Raw genomic sequence first — 14,840 nt, 5'->3', positions numbered from 1 at the left:
AACAACACTGTCAAGATCATATAGGGATCATCTCTTGCAAGTTTCAGCCAGATCGCACTGGCAAAACTGTAGAATAGTTCAAAATGTGTATACAAGATGGCAGCTGTGGCGAATCGACCCAAAAAATAAACACTTTGTAGGAACCATGTCAGGATCATTTCATGCAAGTTTCAGTCAAACCACACTGGTAAAATTTGAGAAGTTCAAAATGTGTTTTCAAGATGGCGTCCATCTTTGATTTCAAATCGACCCAAAAAATAACAACACTGTCAGGACTATGTCAGGATCAAGTAAAATGTTTGATACATGTCCATGTATTCTGACGGATGCAAAGAGCAACTTGACAAAGTTTCAATTCAATTGTATTTGATTTACTTAAAAAAAGGACTTTAATGCAAATGTCGTCAGCAGCGGAAAGGCAACACATTTGCCTTCCTAAGTAGTTTCATCAATTTGCTGACAACAAAAAGATAGGGCGAACAAACAAAAAATATCGACATAATTTTGACCTGACTTGCTTTTAATTGTAGATTTCTGTAAAAAGTCGCAGAAAGATTATATTTGATAAAAAAACCTATACATGATTGATGTACATTAATGTTTTACTTCTAACTGTAAGAAGATACATGTATATAATATATAACTTATAAAACTTGTAAAGTACCAAAAAATTAGTTCACTTCTGATCGAGTATTGCTGTTGGTGTTTCACACAAAGTAAGCGGCCAATGCTGCCATTTTGTCCTTAGGTTTTCCCCTGCCCCTCCCTCTTCCTCGACCCCTCCCACCTCGACCCCTGCCCCGCCCTCCTCCTCGACGCTTCATAACAGCGTGATGCTTCTCGACCATCGGTTTGAACACATTGTCACAGAATACACAACCAGAATGCTCGGTATTGCCGTCGGCCAGTGGTGTTTTACCCTGCAAAATTACAAAAATATATCAGCAATATATATATATACATGTATATATAAGAAATAAAAACAATAATGACTGACTATATTTACATATATATATCTCCGATTAACAATATGGAGTTTTATATACACAGCAGTAGTTTCAAAACAACATCATCTTGTTAATATTGCAAACTTTTAGAACAGAAAACAAAATCAACTTGTTTTAGAAAGTTTGTACAATAATTAATATTTCCTCAAAGGCCCACAACCTTTTTTAAAAGAAAAAATAAAAGTCTTATATAAGTAAAATAGTTTATTCCCCAAAGAAAGATATAAAATTTGAACCTCAATTGGTATGAGTTTAGTGTTTACCTTGCTGAAATCTACATTGACGATGTGAGAGCCGCAATCATCACAGGTATCCTCTGACACTGACACACGATGAGCATTCTCAAAGAAATGTAGCACCACATTACATCTGTAACACAGAGAAGATATGACAACATTGAGGATGGGGTAGATATAACGACAGTGATAGTAACCGCTGGATTATCTAGGATGGTCCAGGGTTGGATATAATGACGGTGATAGTAACCCCTGCAGTATCGAGCATGGTCAAGGGATGGATAAAACGACAGTGACCGTAACCCTCTGAGTATCGAGAATGGGGTAGATATATCAAATGATGGTAATCCCTGCAGTATCGAGGATGGGTTGGATATCACAACAGCGATAGTAACCCCTGCAGTAATGAGGATGGAGATGGGTTAAGGATTGTGATAGCAATCTCCCGAGTACCTAAGATGAACTAGAAGAGGATATAATGAGTGATAGGAGCCTCTGGAGTATCGAGGATGGGGGAGGTTAACAATTGTAATAGCAATCTTTGGAGTACCTAGGATTGACTAGGGGTGGATTTTAAGACAGTGATATTAACCCCTGGAGTATTGAGGATGGGGGTGCATTAACGATTGTAATAGCAATCTTTGGAGTTCTTAGGATTGACTAGGGGTGGATATTACGACAGTGATAGTAACCTCTGGAGTATTGAGGATGGGGGTACATTAACGATTGTAATAGCAATCTTTGGAGTACCTAGGATGGACTAGGGGTGGACATTACGACAGTGATAGTAACCCCTGGATTACCTAGGATGGTCAAGGGATGGATATAACGACGTTGACAGTAACCCCTCGAGTATCGAGGATGGGGTGGATATAGCTAGTGACAGCAACCCCTGGAGTATTGAGGATGGGGGTGGGACAGCGATTATGATAGCAATCTCTGGACTACCTAGAATGGACTAGGACTAATGACAGTGATATTAACCCCATCGAAGATGGGGGTGGGTTAACGATTGTGAGAGTAATCTCTTGAATATCAAGAATGGGATGGATATAACAACAGTGATAGTAACCCCTGGATTTTCTAGGATGGTCAAGGGGTGGACCTAACAAAATTGACAGTAAAATAACTTTTGGTGTATCGAGAATGTGAACTTACTTGTTACATGCCATTCTCCACTTCGGACTGGACGTTGGGTCTAGTACGAGGATCCCGGACTCACATTCGACACACTCGGACACTCCGTTCTGGGATAGACTGTGCTGACAGCTAGGATGAGTACATTCGTTACAGCCATTGTTCTTCCTCATATCCTTAAAAGGCGGGTTGTTGTAGCAGTAGGGACAGAGTGGGAAGCTCTGAAACCATATTTGGATTTAAAGAAAGTCTTAAGTACAACAGCTTACAGCAGTTATTCATGATCAAATGTAAAAGAGTACATGATTTTAGATTAATACAATCACTGCCTCTGTCACACAGGCAATACTTCTTCACATGAATTTCATATGAAATTCTTCACATGATTTTACATACATTCAATCATTGCCCCTGCTAGGGGTTAAACTAAATATTTTACATGCTTGTCATTCTTCTACCCTGAAAGATGTTTTTGGCTAAGTATGTCTGCAATCCATTCCATACTAAATGATAAAGTTTTAGTAATTTTCAGGCATTGAATGAATTCTTTTCCTATAATATGATGATCAGATCTCCATCCCTTTGGTAGGTATATATGCACCCCCACACCCCAAAAAATGATATTACTGTTCATAGGCAAAATCAATTCACTACTGAATGACCAAAAAGTTGTTAAATATTTTTTCTCTCTCAAAGATAGGTCTACTTTGAGGAATTTTATACTGTAAAAGAAACTATTTGTACCTTTCCTTTGACACCAGTTGTCCAAAGTACCAGTTCAAAGTCATCCAGAGGACATTTGATTTCCTTGTACAGCTTGATGTTACCATTCTGGGGAAGACTGAAGGTTTCGTCACAGTTGGAGCAGTGAAGACGAGAAGGCTTGGCCTGAACAAACTTCATAAACCTCCGACATTTACCACATCTGTAAATATCAAGCGACAATTGTTTATCATGTATGTATACCATATAAAATTACGATGCCTAGTACAATGTGATATATATACAACAAGCATTTAATTGTTAGGATCCAGTATATGTACTTAATTGTCATATACTGCGCACGTTTAAAATGTCAGACATAGCCAATATTTTCTCTCGTGGGAGTATAAATTATGAAGTTTTATCACATATCGCCAGATATCCAGTGACTTTCGGCCATGAAATATTTGTTCATATGTCACTAGTAACCTAACAAACAGTACTTTTCAATGGTTGGTAATCCATTATCGATGACATCATGGCTTGGCCTAAGTAAACATTGACATGATTGCAAGGTCGAAATAATCTTCATGCGGAGATTCTTTGAAATGTTAGTTGCAGTCAGGTATCTTATTTGTGTACATTTCGTATGAGATTTTATGAAACTCAAAATTTAAGAATTCTTGTTTACAAAGGCTCACAAAAAAAATAAAATTTTAAGATTTGTTTCATAAATTCTATGAAATGAACACTCATTTAAGATCCTATATGTACATGACATGTAGATACCTTGAGAGTGGTTTTCCACTGGCAGCTAGAGGTGAAAAGGTGACTTCGAACAACTCGTCCATGCCAGGAATACTCTCCACGAAGTACTTGAACTTGAGACAGAAGATACTGATGCCGTGCTGTAACACCTCTTCATAGTTAGCCTTCCCGACGGCTATCAGATTCAACTGCTTCTCCAACGCTGACCGCATCGTAGGCAGAACAAGCTCCGCGTCAATCTTTTAAAAAAATAGTAGTATAATGAAGTTATCGGGTATACAAGGATATTAAGGCACACAATACTGTATACCTTTAGCAGTAACTGAAATTTCGTGTTTTCAGACTTTTCAAGGCCATTTGTTCTTGTAGCTGAAACAGCCTCATAGTTTTTATTCCCATTTATTCTTTTCGCCAGTGAAATATGCGCAATTTAATTACATGCAAAATTAAGGCACACAATTCTGTATACCTTTTGCCGAGACTTTTCAAGGCCCTTTGTTCTTGTAGCTGAAACATTTTCATAGTTGGTTTTTTTTCACTTGTTCTTTTCGCCAGTGAAATATGTGAAATTTAATCCCATACGAAATTAAGTTGGTTAACAGCAGTAAATATTCGAAAATGAAAAAATATCTATGAACTATATACGAGGTTGCAGTGGTTGATCAGGTTAAGGTTTCAAAATATTACCACACGCCAGCCACCTCTGGGTTTCTAATGTATCTTATAATAAGCCATACCTTCTGGTATCCATGCACCAGTACGATCCCTAGAGCTGTGGGTTTTAGTTTACGTCCTCCGATGATGCTGACATAGTTTCTCTCACAGATGTTGTTGATGTGGACAGGAATACTGGCGTCCGTCCCTATACCATGTTTCTCCATGAGCGTGATTAACTCGCTCTCTGTCAGATAGTCTGGTGGAGAGGTCTGACGATCGACTAGCTTCACCTGACACACAAGCAGGGTTAAAGTTATGTATGCCATGCGAGGGCGAAAATTTTGACGACATGTTATTGTTTCTTCAGTTATCTACTGAAAACCATCAGGTTTGATGAATTAAGCTGTGAAATTCATTCAAATTGAACAACAATCACATATGATGCTTTATAAACATTTGCAATAACACAGAATTTATGTATTAATTCTTTTTTTAATGCTTTTGTATGTTCATATGAAGAAGTGACTTTATAATTATTAACACCAATCTAAAAATGTCAAATATTACTTCATTACAGGTCACAAAACATATGTTCAAAATGTTATAATTGTTATTGATTAATGTTTAATTATAGTTTCAGACATAGTGGGCCTTTAACTCATTCATCCCTGAAAATTTTTAATGGACTCTTCGAGCCTTTGAATAAAAAATAGCTCAAATGAATCTACAGGGGTGAAGTAGTTAAATACCATAGCTTCAAATGTCTTTCTTCTTTGTAAAATAAGCAGATTAACTCATTCACCCCTCGAAATTTATAATAGACTGTTCCAGCTTTTGAATTAGAAGGACTCAAATGAGTCTACAGGGGTGAATAAGTTAAATACCACAGCTTTAAAGTTTTCTACAGGTTGTGTACCTACATCATTGACTGTGAGATTCTGATCTTTCTTGAATTCTGGTAGCGATTCCTCGTCTGCAGATTTCCAAGTGAGTACTGAAGTGAAGCCTGGATCCAGCACCACTTTCCCACTACAGGTAAACTTTTCAGCTCCAATCTCTATAAATACTGTAGTCTGTAAAAACTTCATGTCACGGCTCAGCTAGAAAAAATAAGTACATCATGTCACGGCTCAGCTGGAAAAAACAATTACATCATGTCACTACTCAGATAGAAAAAACATGTACATCATGTCACGGCTCAGCTAGAAAAAACAAGTACATCATGTCACAGCTCAGCTAGAAAAAACAAGTACATCATGTCACAGCTCAGCTAGAAAAAACAAGTACATCATGTCATGGCAAATTCAACATGAGGCTCTAGCGGGCTTCATGGAATTTGCCTCTGTCCAGTTGGCATTCATAAGGGCTATGAATGCCAACTGAAAGACATTCAATGGTTAAGTACAAGCGGTGTCAAAAATGGCCACCAGTCAGTAGGAATATCAGATAGGCATTTTGGAAAAAATGAAATGACATTCATTTTTCTAAAAGCTGCAAATAGATTTTGTGTGACTTTAGCAAGGAAATAATGTGGCGCTGGTTGCCAAAAGAGATAGTCGTTTAATAGAGTTAAAATTGATAGTGAATATACTTGGAGGAATTGAAGTGTGCATTTAGATTGCTTAACAGAGATGGTCGTTAGTGTAGATTCAACTGTATATATCTAATATTCTGATTTTTAACCAAAAGATAAGTAAATTAACTTCTAATTAGCAAGTGATTGAAATCCTCTTCATACCATCATTGATACTCCAGGGATTACTATCACTGACGTGATATCCATCCCTGTACTATCCTCATACTTACGGTTGCTATGAAATGTCTTGTGATGAAATCATACAACCTCCAGGCGTCATGGCCTAACTCAGCCTCTGTAGCAGGTCTCATGGGGGTGATGGGAGGATGGTCGCCAGCGTCCGATCCTTTCCTGTTTATCATAGGTAGTTGTTTTATAGTGAGTTGCTTATATGGCAATTTAATGAAATTTTCGTTTTAATACTAAATCTTACATTCTGATAGGCCAGTTTGTTTCTCTTTCATCTGAGAAAAATCTGAGAATGCTTGCAAGAAAAAAGCAAGGTCTCACAACAGAGACACAGACGTTCAGTGTTATGACTTACTTTGGTTTCTGTATTCCAGTGTTCAGTAGATCTGATACAATGCTGCCCCACAATGAATTGGACTGCTGCTGCTTCAGTGTACCTCTACAACAAATACACAAAATAAATGTCAAACAAAGTACAAACAATATTTTTTCCAAATACTTTTAACATACCGTAATGACCCAATAAGCGTCCAGATCGTTTAAAAAATTGGAAAAATGAAAATGTACTAATAAGACAAAATTATTGCAAATCTATACAGTTTTGTGTAGTTTTGGTCTTTATTTATGTGTGGACAATTGCAATTGAGGCCTCAAAAAGGGGGAGGGGCGCTTATTGGGTTGAATATGGTATTACGTAAATGACGCTTTCAAAGAGTACAAATAAATCTTCTATGAATACCGTATTTAACAGAATTAACAGCACTATCCCTTTAAGCGCCCCTCCCTTTTTTGAGGCCTCAATTTCACTGACCTCAAATTAAATGCAGATTGAAAATATGAAAACCTTAAATTTCTTTATTTAATTTTATAATTATTATTTACCGCCCCCCCCCCCCATTGGTCGCTAAATTTCCCAATTGATACTTAAGATTTATAAAGTTTATTTATAGATATAAAATTATTACATATTACAATACAGCATATGTACAAATGATTTTCCTTTCAAAAACAATGGAATTATAAAATACTTATAAAAGACTTCCAATTTCACAATTTACAACTTTAATTTCCCAATACAAAAGGCCACTGGCCCTGGTTTTTTTTCAAAGTAGAGAATAGTCCCTTGACCTGTTGAAGCTTACTTGAGGTCAAAGTTTTCGGGGTAATGCGTCGTCTCTGTTCTTGGGTAACTGATATAACCTTGTGTGTACAACCTCTCTGCTATCTGCATAGTATGCTGTGGTCCCATGCCTGTCAATGAAGAAAGAAAATCCTATAGGCAAGGTGATGGAAACTTTCAATTTTACTATTCTTCTTACCAACAATTCAGTAAAACATGGCGATAACTAATATCTTGGGACCTAAGAATTTTTTTATATGCATAGTTCGCTTTGATTTATAGATTGAAGACAGATTATTGGCTTTATTCCCCGCGCCCAGTTGTATTTTTTAATAAATTTCCATGGTAACAGAAAAAGTATTGAAAATGGAAGGTTCCCATTAGAAAAAGGCACAACTAGAGCACTAGCCTAACATGTACAGAAAGTTTCGTGTAGCCAAATTGAACGGTTTTCGAGTTATAGCCCGGAATAGAAAGGAAACTTCAATAATATGGTATTTTTGAATAAGTTTCCATGGTAACAGAAAAAGTATCACAAATGAAAGGTTCCCATTAGCAAAAGGCACAACTAGAGCACTAGCCTAACATGTACAGAAAGTTTCATGTAGCCAAGTTGAACGGTTTTCGAGTTATAGCCCGGAATAGAAAGGAAACTTTAATAATATGGTATTTTTTAATAAGTTTCCATGGTAACAGAAAAAGTATTGAAAATGGAAGGTTCCCATTAGAAAAAGGCACAACTAGAGCACTAGCCTAACATGTACAGAAAGTTTCGTGTAGCCAAGTTGAACGGTTTTCAAGTTATAGCCCGGAATAGAAAGGAAACTTTAATAATATGGTATTTTTGAATAAGTTTCCATGGTAACAGAAAAAGTATAGAAAATGAAAGGTTCCCATTAGCAAAAGGCACAACTAGAGCACTAGCCTAACATGTACAGAAAGTTTCGTGTAGCCAAGTTGAACGGTTTAGGAGTTATAGCCCGGAAACGATACTCGGACGGACGGACGGACGGACGGACGGACGGACGGACGGACGGACGGACGGACGGACGGACGGACGGACGGACAGAGCCCAAATCAATATCCCCCGCAAACGCGTTTCGCGGGGGATAATTAAAGACAGATTATAGGGACTACGTTATAACCATGAATTCGTTTTTCTCTGTACGTTTTTACTCCACTATATATATCTATATATTGAGGTTGGCAGATGATTTCACAACGATAACGTTCCTTAGGCTATCCCATTTAAGAAAGTAACTTCAGTTCTAGGCTTAAAGGCCCGATTTCTCAAAACAAAATTTACTCCATTGTAAATATCTCTATATATTGAGATTGGCAGATGATTTTACTACAATAACGTTCCCTAAGGCTATCTCATTTAAGAAAATAACTTCAGTTCTAGGCTCCAGGCCCCGATTTCTCAAAACAAAAGTGCAGACTTAAGTCTAAACTTAGTTTTTTCTCCTTATGCATTTAAACAATCGTCAACAGCTGTTAACATACTATCTTGGTGTAATCTAATATTAGAGCTAAATAGTACAATGATAAATTAACACGATCTAATCCCCATAATGGGGAATGATATACTGGTACTGAAAATACAATTAGCAAAGTCATATTTAAGTGCAGCGTTTCTGACACGAAAAACGCTTACAGTATCATGGCATTGCAGTATAATAGGAGAAATGGTGTAAGGGAGATAACTCCCCAACAAAACAAAATTTTAGCCAGAAACCTGCTCATTAAACGAGATTTTAGATGGAGTCAGAAAAATTGTTGGATCTTCGTTGTTTGTTGATGATGTGGCATAATGTCTTTATCTTTTATCTTGTCAGCGCCACAAGAAAATTCATTGGCAAAGATTTGCAACTTTATTTTCTTCATGATAGATTGTCACACATAACAACACAGAGCCCAGATACATTTTTGTAGGCGATTGACTATGATAGTTGTAATATGATGGATAAAAGGACGAAAGGATTGATAAATAGAAAGATGGAGGGACAAAGAGATATTCTTACCCTCAAAAGTACTTGCTGAACAGTGATCATATGAATTAATTTTAAACGTTAACATCCATACCAAGTCCAGAACTGGCGGCCCGAAGCATTTCCACAGTGTTCAGCGCGATTGGACGACTTTTATACTTCTCTTCCTGTACAACCTTCAGAACTCTGTCATAAATAAAGAATTCAGACGTTTAATTCACAAAACAAATCTCACATCAACAGCCATATCGAAATATTTCTTAAAATCAAACTTCAAAAAGTTTATATGTATTCAACAAAATTGCAGATTACCGCATTTGACCCAATAAGCAGCCCTACCCCTCTTTGAGGCCATAACCTTAACCATGAATTAAATGCAGAGAGCAACTATATAAACCATGTAGGTTTCTCTATTTTTTTTTTTATTTCTGTCGAAAATTGGCAAATGACTTAGTTACACTGTGCAATAATTTGCAATTTTGTGAAATGCTGAATGTTAGCCCAAATTTAGTTCTAATAGAATCCCTTTGGTTTTTATAATTTTTAGTGCCTTGAGCGTTTATTGGGTCAAATACAGAACTTTACTGCCACAATGTGTTGTGTTACTTCAATCTATCTTCAAATATACTGATATACCGTTCAATATTGGTCGACTATGATCACATAGATATCATACCTGGCCGAGTCAACACCTTTTATCATGTTCACGAACATCTGGGCCACCTCCTTGTCGAATATCCTCACTCTGTCCCAATCAAGGGTGATAACTCTACCACCAGGGTGAGCCACCTACAAAACAACGAAATGAACGTCTTAATTTGTTTTCAAAGTATGACATCGGAGCAATGATGGTTTGCAACATGTACTTACTGTATATAATATACAATATTTGTTGATACTTGATTTTTGGATTTCTCAAATCATTTGGTGAGTAGAAAGATTTGTGGTTAGCCTTTCTGATAATTATTGCAGCGATACATTGAACAAAGTTCATTGTTATTTTATTCATGGTGCCTGAACAACAACAATGTAACAGTTTGTTGCATGCCTTCACCTGAACAATAGGGCTCTGGTTTGCAATTTCCCAAATCTGAGCATATATGATCCATTACGGCTGCTATTTAAATCTCACCTGAACATGAATGACCCAATAGGGTTCTGGTTTGAAGGACTGAATCTTGTCGTGTCTGTCGACACAGAAGCCCAGTGTAGGCGTCTGACATGGACCGTAGGATATCAGTGTACTGTCCAAATCTCCATACTTCCCCTGAAATATCAGACTTTAAAGTTATCACTTGCTAAAGCAGCATATGATCAAGCTGTCAATCTAACAAACTCATTCAACCCGACAGACACATTTAGACACTCCTAAATCAAAGACTAGAACAGTCCAATGAGAAATTTCAGGGGGGAACGAGTTAAATATAAACTTGTAATTCCCCTTCACTAAGATACTCTATGATTCGCTGGTTGCATTGCAGTGTATCGTATCTATATAAAGTTTCATCCTCTTAATGGGATGTGCCATTTGTCAGAAAAAAATATATGATATTAAGCAGAATATGACATTAACCAATGTGACAATAAGTGAATTCTATTGTATTGTATACCTGAAAAAACTTTGTTTGAAACCTGGTGAAAGCGCAGCCGATTCTCAAGTCCATCTCTTGTCGAGCGTCCACCGACAACGCCTCGTTTTTGTTGGGCCTGGTTAGTTTGTTCATGGCTTCTTTGATATCTCGATCTGTGATAGCACTGAACTTCGACCTGTACACAGTCTGCAATAAACGACACAAAAATTATATAAACTTTGGATATATTACAATCACCAGGGTTCTCGTTAAAATCTGGTAGCCGGCAAAAACAATCGTCTATTTCCTTGTTTACAAACGACTATTTTTGTCAGAAATAAATATTGACCATCACGGGGCCTATTTTGTCAGAAATAAATATTGACCACCACGGGGCCTATGGCCCCCGACCACCTACTATTAATTTTCTATTAAAAAACTTAGTGAGAACCCTGATCACTTATAAATTAAAGTTCCATGAAATGCAATGCTGTACAATTGCTAGGTCTGGAACCAATACATGTATCTTACGGTTTTCTCATGGACCACTTGAAAAGTTTTTTTTATTTACAATTAACATGGCAGGAAATATGGAAAGTAAATACTGTACTTGATCCTAGAAGCACCCATAGCCCTTAAAGATGCTCAACCGCTGACAAATGGTATTTTTTCACTATCAAAAACAGGAGCAGAGGATTAAGTATTTTTCTTAAGTTACAAAAGTTACTTACTTTACACCGTTACCACCACTGAAAAGTTTGAGCTTTTAACTTGACTTCAAGTTAAAAATATGAAAAATAATTAATTGCATCCCGAAAAAATTCCATGGCACTATATCCAATATGGAATGAAGTACTAATAGTGCGTGCACCAAAGGCGAAATCATTCATTTTATATAATATTTTTTGTGTTAATTAGACATATATATGCACAATTAAACACCAATTATTGTTCAAATGATGAATAGCATTTATGCTTTTGGCCCTGCAGGTAGGGCGTTAGAATTGTACCTGCTGCCCCTATTGCATGATCGTAAAAGGCGACTAAATTTAGGATCTTATCTTTTCTCTTCTTCCTTACTGACTTTATCTTTCCTAATGCCTCCCTTGGCACCGCCTTACTTTTGGCCTTGAGTTGAGCGTTCGCCCCTGTGAGGAAGGCTCTGGGTTCTGTCCCCTGGCCGAGACACACCAAAGTCTATAAAAGTGGTAGTTTTCTGCTCCTGCTTAGCGTTCAGCATACAGGGAGAGTGGGACGACTGGTTCGCCCGTTGTCAGTATAATGTGACCGGGTGGGATGTGTTGCTTGGTGTCTTCGGCGGCATGCGTCAGTGATTATAGCACTATAAAAAGGGCAACAGTTCCACTATACAAGAAGACACAACACGAACATACCACAGTCTCCCAGTACACTCACCTCGCACAACATACACGCAACACACCGCATACATGGGAGGCCGTCCTTACATGACCATAGCTGTTAATAGGACGTTAATAAATCAAACAAACAAACAATTATGCTCTGTCGGCTGTGGAGCATCTTAAATGGAACCAAATTTAGAACTTTAGACAAAATTTACTGCCAAATGTAAGTAACAAATTAATTTGAAAATGAAATAAAACTATATGTTATTTCCATTTTAAGTTATATTAGCATGTAATGAAGATTTTAAAGCATGCAGGTAAATGAACTTGAGGCCTCAAAAATGGGGAGGGGTGCTTATAGGGACAGGGGAGATTATTGGGATGAATATGGTAATAAAATTATGATATACTTGTCCTGTTCCTCTGTTCATTGAGTTCTCAATGCAGTCCAACACCTCAAAGCAGATATTCTCTCCCTCCTTGTCACAATCCAACCACAGCACCACATAATCTGCACCACGTGCCTATTTGAAAAATTAGTTCATTATTGCAATTGCCAAAATGCTTAAACAAAGCCATATATATGCATTCAAATTCAAAATAAGCATCATTACCAATATGTAAATGGTAAACTTCTGCTATTGTAATTTTTAATGCTAAAAAATTTATGTAGATTGATAAATACAGAAAAGGGAGCGCTTATAAGGGAACCAAAATGTAAGTTGTGGACGAAATTTTTTTCTAAAACTCAGTAATATTTAAAACTCTTTCTCAAGTTTCTGTAATCATGACATGTGCCCATTAATAATTATACATTACATACACACAGTTAACATGTATTTGCCTTTTATCCTTTGAGATGCATTAAATTTATATTTATACGTAGTGATTCAAATATTAAAGACTTGCAAGTTTCTGTAATATGGGAATCCCAAAATTTTGATGTTAGAAACATCACACAGTAGTAATATATTGTAATATCAACATACAGAGATGGGCGCTAATTAAATTTAAAGCGAATACGGAAATTCAAATTAAAGTTATAAACTGTATTTATGTATTCATCCATTAGAGTGACTGTATATAATATACCGGTATACAGATGTGGTTCTATAAGGATCTAGCATGTGCAAAATTCCAACCACTTGTCACTGAATAATTTATATATATTTAGTTTAATAAGTCTTATTTTTTTTAAATTTTTCTAATCCTCAATTTAAATTTATTTTAAAATGTACCTCTTTTGACAGAAATGCTGGCATCTTCAATTTTTCAGTTGCCTCTTTCTTAGTTGTTGGTGCACTAAACAGTTCAACCTGAAATACAATTATAATTAAAATTAAAGCACAAAGTAAAAAAGAAAATCGAATTATAGGGGTATTTTTGTTCAAAATATATTATTCCAGCTATACATGATTTTTAAATTAAAATTCATAATGAGAATCAATTAAAGTTTTTTTTTATTAAACATGGTAATGCTGCATATTGATTTTGTTTTTAATGTTATTCGTATTATAGGGATTACAGATCTACTAAATAAGACTGTTTCTCTTTATCATATCATTCTTATGTAAATCTAAATTCAGTAAATTGTATAATAAATATCTTAAAAAGAATTTTAAAACAAAAACATATACAGCCTCCAAATGACAGTAGGCACTGACAGAAATCCATCTGAAAGTCATGGGAATAGTTCTAGGCTAATAAGAGGTCAATGCAGTAGTGCACATGTATTGTCTATAGCACATCATGACCACAAGACATTCAATGCCTTTTGAGGGTAATGGTAAATTGGTAATATTTCGAAGAATTATGATGCTTCATTCCGCATTGTATATCTATGACACCAGTAATAAATTATTGAAAGCACCCTTCAGATACAGTTTAAAATACGCCAAGATAGATTAATGTGGTCAGTCTACAGTGTATATTGATGTCAGATGATAGTCAGATGATAATGATGATGATGATGATGAAGATGATGAATTATGATGATGAGATGAAGAGGATGATGCTGTTACTTACAGCTCATCATTTTCATCATCATCATCATCATCATCATCATCATCTATACAGGTGACCGTCGTCCACATTAAATGATAATGATGGGGATGATGAATTATGATGAAGAGGATGCTGCTGTTACTTACAGGATCAACACGATCCCAGTTGTTGTATTTCCCCATAAAATCCAAACCAAAAACGTGACCGCAGACGGATGTCATTTTGTAAAACACATTTTCTCGAGTTGGTGGGAAAACTCCTCTGTATTCATGGACCGAGCAAGCTCCGTTAGAACCTTTCCTGCTGTTCATTTGCCCATTTGATAATATTTTGGCGATTGACTGAGCCAAAGATGGCTTCTCAGCCACCATCAAAACAGTCTTCATTGTTTTTGGCTTAAATGCGACCAGACCTGCTCGCTATCTATAAAATACAACAAAAATCCATCTGTCAGACAGCCTACGTGCATCTACGAATGGGCATCGCCATCTTGGTTCTCGTGAAATCTCGCGGTTCAC

General features: G+C 36.5%; 1 protein-coding gene across 1 annotated transcript; it reads right to left on the bottom strand.

The window, feature by feature from the left end:
* Positions 1 to 502: 502 nt before the first annotated feature.
* LOC138330154 (DNA topoisomerase 3-beta-1-like) lies at positions 503 to 14,836 on the bottom strand. The gene is made up of 17 exons (XM_069277573.1): positions 14,469 to 14,836; positions 13,557 to 13,634; positions 12,729 to 12,842; positions 10,994 to 11,161; positions 10,516 to 10,650; positions 10,060 to 10,172; positions 9,478 to 9,569; positions 7,415 to 7,523; positions 6,628 to 6,711; positions 6,314 to 6,434; positions 5,428 to 5,607; positions 4,588 to 4,797; positions 3,872 to 4,089; positions 3,125 to 3,305; positions 2,402 to 2,601; positions 1,271 to 1,376; positions 503 to 920 (listed from the first exon to the last, which is right to left on the bottom strand). Exons 1-17 carry the CDS (start codon positions 14,706 to 14,708, stop codon positions 708 to 710), a joined length of 2,562 nt encoding a protein of 853 aa, XP_069133674.1. The 5' UTR covers positions 14,709 to 14,836; the 3' UTR covers positions 503 to 707.
* Positions 14,837 to 14,840: the final 4 nt, after the last annotated feature.

The sequence above is a fragment of the Argopecten irradians genome, chromosome 8, assembly GCF_041381155.1.
Source record: "Argopecten irradians isolate NY chromosome 8, Ai_NY, whole genome shotgun sequence".
Taxonomy (NCBI): Eukaryota; Metazoa; Mollusca; class Bivalvia; order Pectinida; family Pectinidae; genus Argopecten; species Argopecten irradians.
This window is presented reverse-complemented; position numbering and strand designations above follow the sequence as displayed.

Bases quoted from the DNA above. Each gene is read 5' to 3' on its own strand.
- LOC138330154 (XM_069277573.1), bottom strand. From the start codon at position 14,708: ATGAAGACTGTTTTGATGGTGGCTGAGAAGCCATCTTTGGCTCAGTCA. The intron at 9,570-10,059 runs GTATGATATCTA...TATTTATGACAG, and splicing joins AAAGGTGTTGACTCGGCCAG to AGTTCTGAAGGTTGTACAGG. The intron at 921-1,270 runs GTAAACACTAAA...GTAATTTTGCAG, and splicing joins TCAATGTAGATTTCAGCAAG to GGTAAAACACCACTGGCCGA.